This window comes from Eschrichtius robustus, chromosome 6 (assembly GCF_028021215.1).
Source record: "Eschrichtius robustus isolate mEscRob2 chromosome 6, mEscRob2.pri, whole genome shotgun sequence".
In the NCBI taxonomy this organism is placed as follows: Eukaryota; Metazoa; Chordata; class Mammalia; order Artiodactyla; family Eschrichtiidae; genus Eschrichtius; species Eschrichtius robustus.
This window is the reverse complement of record NC_090829.1, coordinates 21,089,854-21,102,576: the sequence shown is the minus strand read 5'-3', so window position 1 is coordinate 21,102,576 and position 12,723 is coordinate 21,089,854. Positions and strand designations below refer to the sequence as shown.

Genomic DNA, 12,723 nt, shown 5'->3' with positions numbered 1-12,723 from the left:
TAGGAGCTGTGTACACCTTGCATTTCTCGTTGGTGTCCCATGGATGCCCTCTTACCACTGCCATTGGTCCCAGCTCCCTATGGGAACATGGACTTCCATGTCCAGGGTACAGGGGGAGGGGCCTCTTGTGTAAGCACTGCTGATTCCTACAGTGTGACCACTGCGCTGTGTCCTTCATTCTTTACTTGTTTAGCCATGTGGCTACAAGCCACTAAAATCTGTAGCTAGCCCCCTACTCTTTCTGCTGTAATTGGAATTTATAGTGCATCCAATCTTCCTGGGTTTTGGCGTTTTTTTTAAGCAGGCAAAATAATTGTATAAAGTCCTTTAAAGAGTACTCACCCTGGATATGTTTGTGTGGACAATTTTTTTTTTTTTTTAAAGAAATTCACGTTCTTTTTTATTTATTTATTTATGACTGTGTTGAGTCTTCGTTTCGGTGCGAGGGCTTTCTCTAGTTGCGGCAAGCGGGGACCACTCTTCATCGCGGTGCGCGGGCCTCTCACCATCGCGGCCTCTCTTGTTGCGGAGCACAGGCTCCAGACGCGCAGGCTCAGTAATTGTGGCTCACGGGCCCAGTTGCTCCGTGGCATGTGGGATCTTCCCAGACCAGGGCTCGAACCCGTGTCCCCTGCATTGGCAGGCAGATTCTCAACCACTGCGCCACCAGGGAAGCCCTGGACAATGTTTTTATTATATTATCACAGTAAGCTCAAGCACCTTTAGGATAGGAATGGTGTCTTTTTTATCTAGATCTAGAACTCTGCACGATTCCTAGCACATAACAAGTCATCAGGAAATGTTTATTGAATTTGATTGCGTTGTCTGCATCACAGGCTTGGTGCTTGGATTTTTTACACGGTTTCCATGAAATCTTGAAACTTGTATGAAAAGTACATGTATATATACCTTTTTCCCCTTGGGAGAATATTCCGCTGTAATCTGGGAATACTAGTGACTGCTGTGAACCTTTCCCTCATATTCTGACCCAGGTGAGAGAGGCAGCAGTGGTGGAAAGAATGGAGGGGGAACCTGAGACAGATGATTGAACAGAGGTTGTTGGAGAGTCAAGGCTGAGAGATGCTGGCAGGAAATAGGCACATGAAGGAACGTGGGGAAAATTCTTGTCAAATATGTCAAAATGTTTACTGCCACATCACCCATAGATGGGGTCAGTTTTCAGGAGCACTGTGAAGGGTTCTGTCTCCCCTCCTTTAAAAGCATAGTGTTGGCGTATGCTCCTTGCCATTTCAGCCTAGATCTCTTTCCTCCATTCTAAATAGGGATAATTTCTCATCGTTTTTGTTTTTCATGCTCAAAATGCCTTCATTAAGACCCAATTATAAACTCTCTCGAGGCTTCTGGTTTCTGTTAATAGCAAGCTGGTTTACTCAGATCAAAACTCTTGCTGAAAACAACAGCAAAAAATACTGCTAAAATAGATTTAAATAAATACCACTACCTTAAAATAATCAAAGATTTGAAAACACAATAAAGAACTTCCAGGTCAATATCTGGATGAAAGCCTGCTATAGAAATGGCAGGAAGACTACTGGATGATCAAAACCCCTAAGATCATCTGTCATTACTGCTGTGGCCACAAGGGGCTAGGTGGGCACAAGTCAAGGCCTGGAACCCACAGAAACTGAAGAGTCTTATAGGACATAAGTCTTATAATTTCCCCAAATTAATACAAACACAGATTGAGGCTAAACCAGATCTAAATCTGCCTTCCCTACCCCTCAACATCAAGGGACTGCAGGAAAGCCTGCCATGGCAATAAGCAAGGCAAAAGAATTAAAAAGAAAAGGGACAAAAAGTCTTCAAGAATTTATAGCCACAGAATACCCTGTTGTGGATTTGTACTGTGGGTACACTTAGCCTGGGTGGGCCAGAGGCGTTTAAGCCATGAATTCGGTGTGAAGAGATCTAAATTGTTATCAGGTGCCTGGCAAAACCAAAATAAAGCCTCTCTGGAGGGGGACACATTCAAACTAGGCTTCAGAGTACCCCCCAAAATAATTTAAAGACAGTGATCAGTTATCAAATCAAATATAACTAAGCATAAACGGAACAAGAACCAGCAAAACGACAGACAGAAGAAATATACCCGTAGAGACTTCTGCTGTTAGAGCCAGGTTTAAAAACCCAGGTTTCCATGTTTATGGAAATGACAACCTTGAAAATAACTGTAAGGAGACTATGAAAAGTTACATACTCTATCTGAAAAAAAGAACCAAACTAAAAATAAAGATAGTAATTGAAATTTAAAACTCAATCACATTTGCAACATACTGACACTATGAAGGAGAAATAATGAACTGGAAGGTGGGGCAGAAGACCTTATACAGCATGCAGGACTGAGAGAAGAAAATGGAAAAAATACACAGAAGTGTGTAGAAGATGTGGAGAATGCGGTACAAAGTTCTAACTTTGGCATGCCAGGAAGAGACAAAAGAGGGAAAAGAGGATAGGGGTTGAGAATTTTTCAGAACTGATGAAAGATACCTATTCACAGATTTAAGACACTCAGTGGATCCCAAGCAGAATAAAATAAAACCCATGCCTCAACAACTCGTAATGAAACTTCAGAAAACCAAGACATAGAGAAAATCTTAAAGCAACCAGAGAAAAAAATTATCATCAAAGGAGGAACTGACAAAGGACTTTTAACAGCAAGTCAGAAAAGGGTAGACTGATACAGCTTTAATGTGCTCAAAGAAAATTAGTGCTAACCTAGAATTCTATACACAACCACAAAAAAAATACCATTCAAAAATGAATTTGGTCCCCTTTCCTAGAGTGTGGTCCCCTATAAAATTCTGGACACTCTGAGAGAGGCTTGAAAAACCCATGTTGATTGATTGCACTTTAAAGGGATGGGCTAGGTGATGAGTTTATCAGTCCGACATTTGAGAAAGTCATAGAATAAGTCCTTGTAACCGCACACAGAGTTGGTGGGAAAGGGAGAAGAGGGTACCTGAGAGGTTGGAAGTGGCTGCCAAAGACCAACTAGGCTTATTTTATAATTTGCCCTACCGTGAAGACAGCTCGTCAGTGTAAAATACCTGCTTTCTCCTTTCATTTTTCCTCAAATAGATGCATCAAGGACCAGTTCATTATCCTTACCTTACAGGCAGTGTTGACGCTCAAAGTACTTAACAATACTCAGGCACCAGCACTCATCAATCAGAAGAGTTGCCTAATATCAGACTAGATGCTGGTTGTTGCACAAGATCAGGGGCCTGGGGGCCTATTGCAGTGTAAATTGTTATCCCTTTCGTGGCCACAATAGGGAGAAACCCAGGGGAGAGACCTGATCAGCTTCCGCTAGGATGGTGGAGACATTCAAGGTAGCAGCTATCTAATAACTGGTATATTAATATATTTGTTGACATACAAATACATACCTGCTGAACATGAGCCCTTCCAGCCCTTCCACCAGTCTCCTTAGCGGGTCTCATCCTTCCCCTGCTCCTTGATCACTGCCTCACCTTTCTCCCTTGCAACTTTAAACCTTTCAACAAAGCTGCTTTCTTGTCTAGTTTTACCAGGAGCACACCTTACCAAAAAAATCCTTTCTCAAAACCCTCAGACAGGGATTGCATATTCTACCTTGGCAGCTGTTCACTCCTGGATATGACTATACCATTTTATTGCACCTCAAATGGGCTTTATAAAATGAAAATCGAGATTTATGCAGAAAGTAAGAGGTATATCTTTGCTTTATAGTCAGATTCAAACTAAGCTTCCTTTAAATGACAAGCTCCTTTGCTACATTTTATATTTGCATTAAGTAATTTATTTTCTTTATTACAGTGTATGTTTATAATAGAAAAGTTAGAAAATATAACCAAAAGCACCTGTAATCTTTTTCTACCTCCCTCAGATATTGACTTTACCTATATATGTATGTCTGTATGTATGTATGAATGGATATATATATATATATGATCCAGTTAACATTCACTTTATATATAAATCTTTTCAGGATAAAGTTATATCTGTATTGATTGTCAATGTCAGATGCACCAAAGTATGGCCGTATTTAGCAAAGAAAACACTTTCTTCTTCCTATATTTGGATTTTAATGAATGGATCAAGCATTATCAATATGAAGTTCCTTTGACGTCAAATGAAAAGTCCTGTAGCAGCACAGCTCAATATAATTTGGATTATCATCTTCAGGTACAAAAGCATATCATGAGTTCAGAGCTCAAGGCCTTCATTTTTTTTTTTTTTTTTTTTTTTTTTTTTTTTTTTTAATTTTTTTTTTTTTTTTTAACTTTGGGTTTATTTATTTATTTATTTTTATGGCTGTGTTGGGTCTTCGTTTCTGTGCGAGGGCTCTCTCCAGTTGCGGCAAGTGGGGGCCATTCTTCATCGCGGTGCGCGGGCCTCTCATTATCGTGGCCTCTCTTGTTGCGGAGCACAGGCTCCAGACGCGCAGGCTCAGTAATTGTGGCTCACGGGCCCAGTTGCTCCGCGGCACGTGGGATCTTCCCAGACCAGGGCTCGAACCCGTATCCTCTGCATTGGCAGGCAGACTCCCAACCACTGCGCCACCAGGGAAGCCCAAGGCCTTCATTTTTAAAACTTGGAGCTTGAACTACATTTGAATTCAAATTCAGTCATGCCCTTAGATCAACTTGAGCTGACAAACTCTTTAGAAGACAGTGGAATAAGGCAATTTGATCAAAATTATACTGTGCAGTGCCTTGTCACTCCAGATATTTCACTTTTACATTAAATTTTTTTCAATTAATTTAAAGGTAACTGCTATATGCCAGATATCCAGGCTATTTGTCATTATTATTCATTTATTTATATGTAACACTATCATTTACAAGCACATAATTCTTAAGGAAACATAATTGCTCTAAACCTCTCAATGTGCTTATATAAAACTTTGTAAAGTCTTTTCTCTGGAAAGACAGTTAAGCATTGGTTGTCAGAGAATGTCCCCCCAGGACCTCTGCATACCATGCACACTTGGGCCTCTGCTCCTGGTCCCCTCACACCCACCAGGCTCCTTGCCCTGAGCCCCAGGACCCTCAAGTTTATACAGCATTGTTTCAAGCATAATAAAGCCTCAACAAACACTTGCTGATTTAAGGTGGCTTCCTGAGAAAAAGAGCAATGCATACTGTAAAATATGCAGGAAGAACTACTTCACTGGCACATGAATGAAGTAAAAAAAGTCTAATATATCCTGCAGCCACTCCCTTTGCCCATTTCATTTGACAAGAATATAGAATCACAGACTCAAAATTCTAAAGAAACTTGGAGTAGAAAGGGACCTTAGAGTTCATTTTTCCAACATTATTTTGTAAGTAATGAAACTGAGACCCAGAGAGTTCATTCCACAAGACAACCCTGAGTCAAAGAAGTCTCCAGAACCTGCTAGACATGACTTAACCACAGGTTGTCTTAGCACTCCACATGTGAAGAACTGGATATAGAATGTCCAGGGTGTGGACCATTATGGAGGTCACTAAATGACCAAGTCCCAAAACTCTGCTGCCATATTTACAATGTCTAGCAATTCCTACCAATGAAATCACTGCCTTCATTCATTCAAAGCTCACTTTAAACCCTGCCTCCTCTAAATACGTTTATTAAAAAGACATAGAGTCAATGCCATTTTTAAGAAGGTAAAAGTATACTCGTGTCAAAAACATGACTAACAATCTGGATATTTACACTTTCAAGTAAACAAAAGTGAACATTCCCTCTATCCCAAATCCCACGTCAAACTCACATGGAGTAAATTTAACAGATTTTAAATTCTGAGAAGGTAATCATACAAAGTGTACAGCACATTGTAGTTGATCAGTGCTTTTGCAATCCATCAAAGCTTTGCCTCTGTCAGGCAACCTTATTAAGCTTCATTCTTCTTGGAAGACAACTCAGTGGTTCTCCAATTCAATTCGGTCTCCTGCTGGTTAGTATGTGATTATGTGGTCAAGACTCCCACTTTCATTCACTTCATGCAGAAATCCAGCTGAGAACCTTAACATTTCCTTTAATAGGGAAAGTAACTGACATGCAATGATGAATCAGTAATAGAGCATGAAGATTACCCTACTTAACATTCTTCAGTGCTTCCCTAGATCCTTCAGGGTAAAGTCCAGACTTCTTAAACTGGCAATCATGGACTTTCAAGGATCTGAGCGTCTTCTATCTTTCTAGTCCCATTTCTCACTCCTCCCCCTTCTTACTCTCTGGTCCAAGCATGCCAAACGACTTCTAGTTCTCTGGAAAAATCGAACTCTCAAGTCTCTCCACTTAAAATGCCCTACATATACCCTCTTGACGTTTGTCTGGCTAGTTCCTAACTCATACTGTAAAGGTCCATTTAGTTGCATGCATCCATGTGCAGTGTCATCATGAAGTAATTAACGTCAACTATACCCCAAATATAGGCACAATCAATCCACTTTCAGTGAGACATCAACATTTGTCTTTTCATGACTAAACTTTAGGTAAAATAGTTTATACCCACCACTTCCACTTCTTTATCATCCAATCCTTTCTTAATCCCTTGCAAACCTGCTTCCCCTAGCATTACTCAACTGAAAAAAAAAATATTTTTAAGGCTACTAGTGTCCTCGTAATAATCTAATTCACTGACAATAGTTTGTTTTTTTTTTTCTCCAAATACCAAGTTTTCTTAAGTTCTCTAAAGCCATCTAGACTGCTAGTCACCCTATTATATTCTACCTCCCTTCCCTTCTGTGGCATACAGTTTTCCTTGCTGTCTTATTCTAATTGTTCCTTTACTGTGTCATTTACTGGCTCCACTTCTTCCTCTAATTAAAGATATTCCTCTGGGTTCACTATTTTCAAAACATGAGCATTAGGATGCCTCCCAATTCCCTAACTCACAAAACAAATGCAAATTATTTGTGTACCCTGTTGATTCTAGCTTCTTAGTGAGAAAGGAAGAACTCACAGTCCAGTAACAAGAGCATTCATTTTGGAGATAAACTTGGGTTCAGATCTCAAGTATGTCACCAACTCTTGAGCAGCGTGGCATGGAGCATATTACTCAACTCATTTGGGCCTCAGTGTTTCATCTCTAAGTTGAAGAAAATAATGGCTATCTTTCAGTATTACTATATGAATTACAGTATGCAAAGTGCATATTTCAATGCTGGGTACAAAATTGGGCACTCAGTGAAATCTATTCAATATTATTATTTCCTCACCCACTTCCTCCAAACTTGTATAGTATCTCACTGTTCCAATCCATTTCTTCATACTCATCAAAAAAAGATAAATCTTATAGAGTGCATATATGAACACGTTTTTTTTTTTCTGGCTTAATTGTTCCCGAGTGCTTATTGAATCAAAGCCCAATTCCTCCCTATTTAAGTAAATTTTCAGATTTTAGCCCCATCCTTCCTTTCCAGCCTTCTCCCTCACTGCCATTCTAAATGAATACCATTTTCCAAACAAACTGGATTTTTGTGGTCCAAAGGTCCACCTCAAATTCTGCCTCCTTTATGAAAATTATCTCCCCAGCTGGATATTTTATCTTGAGTATTTTATTGGTACTTCTTATAAATTGTAACCCTTTTGAAGGGAGAAACTAGGTTCTTATTCATTCTCCTACTCATCACTTTGCTAAGTGATGAGACATGTATATATTTTAAAAATACCAACTAGACTTTTCCTCAAGGAATTATTTTCACTTCCTCAACTTCTCATGAAAGGGTGGGAATAGAATAGGGAGGGAAGGGTGTAGGTAGAGTACTGACAGAGACACTGCTGGCTGAACTTCCACTTGGAATTCTCCCAGCAGCAGCAAAAAGGCAGGGTTGAAACAGTCATCCTAGAAACTGACCAGGTAAGACTTTAAGATCTGTTGATCAATTGCACTCAAACTCTTGGGAAACCCTTTCCCAATTTGCTAAGCTTGTCCATATTTCTTTTCTTTCCCAGAGTTATTTTTCTACTTTCTAGTCTTCTCTAAACTGAAGAGTAAACAAAAGATTTTATTTTAAACCCACAGTTGAACACACAGGAATATACACACATATATTGAATGTTATTTTATGTATTAGTTCATATTTGAGAATCGTATTTCTTTAAAGTGAAATTTCTTTCAACCCAAATCCAAGACTAAATTTTTATAGGTATAATCTTCAGGCAGCACCTGGTATAGTGCTTTGGATACAGTACAAATTCATTATGTAATGTCTGAAAGAAGAATGAATTTATAATGCACAACTCCAGAACTTAATGTTGGTTAACTGCCATGGAAAAAAATGAGAAAATATATAGTCAAAGTGAGTGTGAAACTTCGGGGCTCAGCATCTTGGGTGCCTAGCGGTGTACAAAGATTTTTTTTTTTAAGATGAGGAAAACTAAGACCCACAAAGAGGTCACACTGGCAACAAAGCTCCTGCTAAAGGCAAATTACCTGATGCAGAGTCCATATGTCTCCCTCTGAATATTACTTTCCACACACACACACACATACACACACACTTCTTTTTTTTTTTTTTTTTTTCCTTTCTGATAATCTAGAGGTCTAAAAAGTCCCCAAGGCTACTCTCAGGCCTGAGGTACACGTTTATATGTAGCAAAAGGGCAAGTGTTACTTGGCCCACGGTGTTTAAAAAATAAAATAAAATTTTAAAATAAATAAATGTATTTTAAACAGCGGGAAGGGATTTCCCTGATGGCGCAGTGGTTAAGGATCCGCCTGCCAATAGGACACGGGTTCGAGCCCTGGTCCAGGAAGATCCCACATGCCGCGGAGCAACTAAGCCCGTGGGCCACAACTACTGAGCCTGCGCTCTAGAGCCCGTAAGCCACAACTACTGAAGCCCGCATGCCACAACTACTGAAGCCCGCGTGCCTAGAGCCTGTGCTCCACAACAAGAGAAGCCGCCACAGTGAGAAGACCGTGCACCGCAACGAAGAGTAGCCCCCGCTCGCCGCAACTAGAGAAAGCCAGGGTGCAGCAACGAAGATCCAACGGAGCCAAAAATAAACAAAATTTTAAAAAAAAAGAAAAAAAAAGGCGGGAAGAGGGTGCGGGTAGGCAAAAGCTCTAGCACTTTACTTTGCAACCGCTATGGCTCAGGTCCTTATTCTAGAGTTCAACTACCTTAATGAAGATATACTTTGGTGTATTAGAAAGAGCACAGGACTTGGAGGACTTAGCAGTCTGGTATCAAATCCTGACTCTACCATTTACTGTGTGGCCTTGGCGGGGACCCTTAACTTCTTTGAGCCTTAGTTTCTTCATCAGTAAAATGGAGATAATTCAGATTCGATGTGAAGATTTGAGAGGAAAGTATTCTGGCACACAGCCGAAGATCAATAAATAGTTATAAATGAATGAACAACGCGGTCGACGCTCAATAGAAGGAGATCCTGCAGGGTCGGATACTCCCATCTCCTGGGGAGCTCCAGAGCTGAAGGCTCTTGGCAGCCCTCCGACCACCGATGCCTGAAGCTCAGCCCAGAAACCGGCCTACATCTTTCCAGCCTCAATCAGGGCCCCGAGCAGGCCCCGCAGAGGACTCTCTGGGCCTCGTTCTCAGGCCCACCAGGGTACAGTGGGCTTAGAGCCTAGCTTCGCCTTCCCTTCTCTTCCCCGCCCTCTCCTCAGAGCCAGAATCAGAGGAAGCCTCACAACGCTTCTCAGCCCCTGCGACACAACTCCACCATAGGGGAGTTTCTCCGGACGTTAGCATTCGGATGAAGCATTTCGCTTTTTCTCATCTCATTTAACTCGCGGTTTTCTGATTCTCGTAACCGCTCAGCAGCCCCAGGACACTGCAGCGGGTAGTGGACGCCACACACCCCCTCACCCCCCTTCCCCAGTAGCGCCAGGTAGGCTCGAGGCCATTTAGGAGGCCTTGTTGCCTTGGAAATTGGGGCGGGGCTTGGGAAACGTCAGCGCCCCCCGCGCCGCGTTTGCGCAGGCGCTCGGGCCCTGGACTCGAGTTCTATCGCGAGAACTCCTCCCGGAAGTTCCACGTCAAGCAGTCGGCCGGTCAGCGGGTCGGTGGGTCTCTCCCGGACTGCTTCGTCGGCACCGAGTAAAGGCGCCCGGGCTCGGACCAACGGAGCCATGGTAGGTCCAGGCCCTGCAGGAGGGAGTGGGGCCCCTGTGGCCAAGGCCAATTTCTGGGGCTCCTGGCCTGAGGACCGTAGTCAGCAGCGGCCTGGGCTCCCGCTGCGGCCGCCGCCTCAGGCCTTGCGGGTCCTGGTCCAGTTTGAACTCTGGGAGGGAGGAGGCGGTGGGTGGTTTGAGGAGGCAGTCCCTGGAATTGAGGGGTCCCTGACTCCTCCGGTGCTTACGGCGTTTGCCAGAGGTCCTGCGGTCTGCAGCGGGATCCTTGGTGTAGGGAAATAGAAGAGACCGAAAACGTTGAACTCCGTAGAAGGTTTTGATGAAACTGCCTCATTGTGCCTTTAAAACGGCGACAGCTGATTTTGCACTCATGTTGGGCTTGTTCTGGTATAGTATGTGCTGACCGCAAACTACGAACTTAAACAGGCAAGCCCCCCTCCCCCCAAAAAAGTAAATAAAACGCATAGAGAGTCAAGAGTGGAATTTCAGATGCTTTGGGACCCCAGCTTAAGTTTCTAGGGAGAAACGAAGAGTTGGGGAGTTGTTTATAAAACTGGTTGGCGTGCTTTTCTGCATTTGCAAATATAGTGGCTGATAAAGATGACAGTCATGACAGCATTTTTTATTATCACCCCCAAATATGCTCTAAAATACTTTTGCACAAAAAGAGTTATAATAAGAAAAACAGTACGATAGTGTGAGAATTTCTTTCCAAAAAGATGTAAGAAATTCAATATTTTGTATTTAAACATTTTCCTGCTTTTTTTCACTTGTTAGGAAGCACAGGTTAAAGGATTTTGGAGCTTGAAGACCGTAGGGATTAATAAGTCCAAGTTCCTCACCTTGCAGTTAAAGGAAAAAAATAAATAAAAACTTAAAATCAAGTTCGTTTAAGGCTCATTGCTGCAGAGTTTTAACTACAACAGAAGTTGATTCCCCGGGGAAACTTGTGAACATTATGGATACTTCCAGAAAAATGCAGAGAGAAACACAGCATTGCATAAAATTTTAGTGGGTTCATTCACAGATACCGCCCCCCCCCCAATCCTCATCCATGAACTTTCTTGGGTCCCCAGGTTAAGAGCCTCTGAACAGTACTCAAGTCACTTAATTATGCCACCTCGTATTACCAACGACCCGCTCTGGGGTGTGCTGTGCTTTCAGCACTGGACATTTTTGGAAACAGCCCTTGCATCTGCCTAATTTAGTTTTCTTTTGCAATGTTTAAGAGTATTTTTATAATTACATATTTCATTCTTTAACACATTTAAAATCTTTTATATAACTATAAAATGTGAATTTATTTATTCACTCATTTACCATAGAGTGTTTACTATGTGCCATGGATTTTGCTAAACATTTGCCTCCTAATTTTCACAACAGCCGAGAGAGTGAGTTATAAATGCTTATGGAGTGGTTACAATAGGCCAGGCACTGTACTAACTGTTTAACACTGAATTTAATTCTCATTATACTAAATGGTAGATAATAGTCAATGGTTTTACATTTTTCAAACCTGAGAGAAGTTAAGTAAACTTACCCACTGTTGTACTTTTGAAATGAGTAGTGGAACTGAAGTTTGAGTCCATCATGATTCTTTAGACCTCGATTATACTGTCTGTACTTAAACCCCTATACCCGAATATATAAGATGCTGTGGAGATAAACACATGAATAAGCAGTGACCCTGCCCTTAAGGAGCATCTACTCTAGAAAGCAAAAACAGACATGTGCACAAATGTTAAATGTTAAAATTAAAACCTGTAGGATCCCGTAGGAAAGGGTACTTCTGGTAGGGTAATCTGAAAGATCGTGGTAGTGGCAGTAGCATTTAAGCTGAGTCCTAAATGCATCCAGCTTTTGGGAGATATAAGGAGACATTTAGCGTTAAGGCTGCAGTATGAGTACCTTACTCATTTTGGTATTCCACAGTGCCTAGTACCATGTCTCATTCAAAGTAGGCACTAAAATCTTGGGAGAAATATAGCAGGAGCTCTTGGCTGTGCTTTTTAAACTGAGATTGTCCATTGGGGGTACGTAGAGTTATACTGGGGTTGCTCAGTCCCCTGGACCACCTTCCTGAAGCATCACTTTTACTCAGTAATCAAGCATTTAAAACATTTTTAATGGTAAAATATACAGAGTTTATAAGTGTACAGTTTCCTCATTTACTAGAGGAAAAAGCCTCCACCGTGGTTCCTGGCATGTAATAGACACATCATGTTTGCTGACTCTGAAGAGACCAGAAAAAAAGAGTTAACATTTGTGATGATAATTAATGGGACAAAATTCAGAAATGGGTGAAGTAAGAGGTCCTGCTTCAGCAAGGTATGTGAAGATGATGGTTTGAAAGTAGCAAGTTTGAGATGGAGAAGAAGGTAAGACAGTGGAAACATTTTTGTGGCTATTGTAGAGAAGAGCCAGAGAACTCGGATCTTTTAAAGGAAAGTAAGAGGTATAAGTTGTTGCCAAAAGTGAGGGAGGCCTGTATAGAAGTCAGAACAAGGTTCGAAGTAGTCAGTGACCCAGATTTGATAGAGATCCAAAACGATGAATAAAAGCCTTGTGAGGTGTTTGCTTTTTCTCAGGAAATTATCTCTGCGGAAATTATCTAGCAGTCTTCATTT

General features: G+C 41.5%; 1 protein-coding gene across 1 annotated transcript in view; it reads left to right on the top strand.

Moving 5' to 3' along the window:
• Nucleotides 1–9,986: 9,986 nt before the first annotated feature.
• Nucleotides 9,987–12,723, top strand: part of COPB2 (COPI coat complex subunit beta 2) — a 28,762-nt gene continuing 26,025 nt past the window's right edge. Inside the window, exon 1 of the mRNA XM_068545996.1 lies at nucleotides 9,987–10,096. Within this exon, the coding sequence (XP_068402097.1) occupies nucleotides 10,094–10,096 (3 nt within the window). The 5' untranslated portion in view covers nucleotides 9,987–10,093. The remainder of the gene's footprint in view (nucleotides 10,097–12,723) is intronic.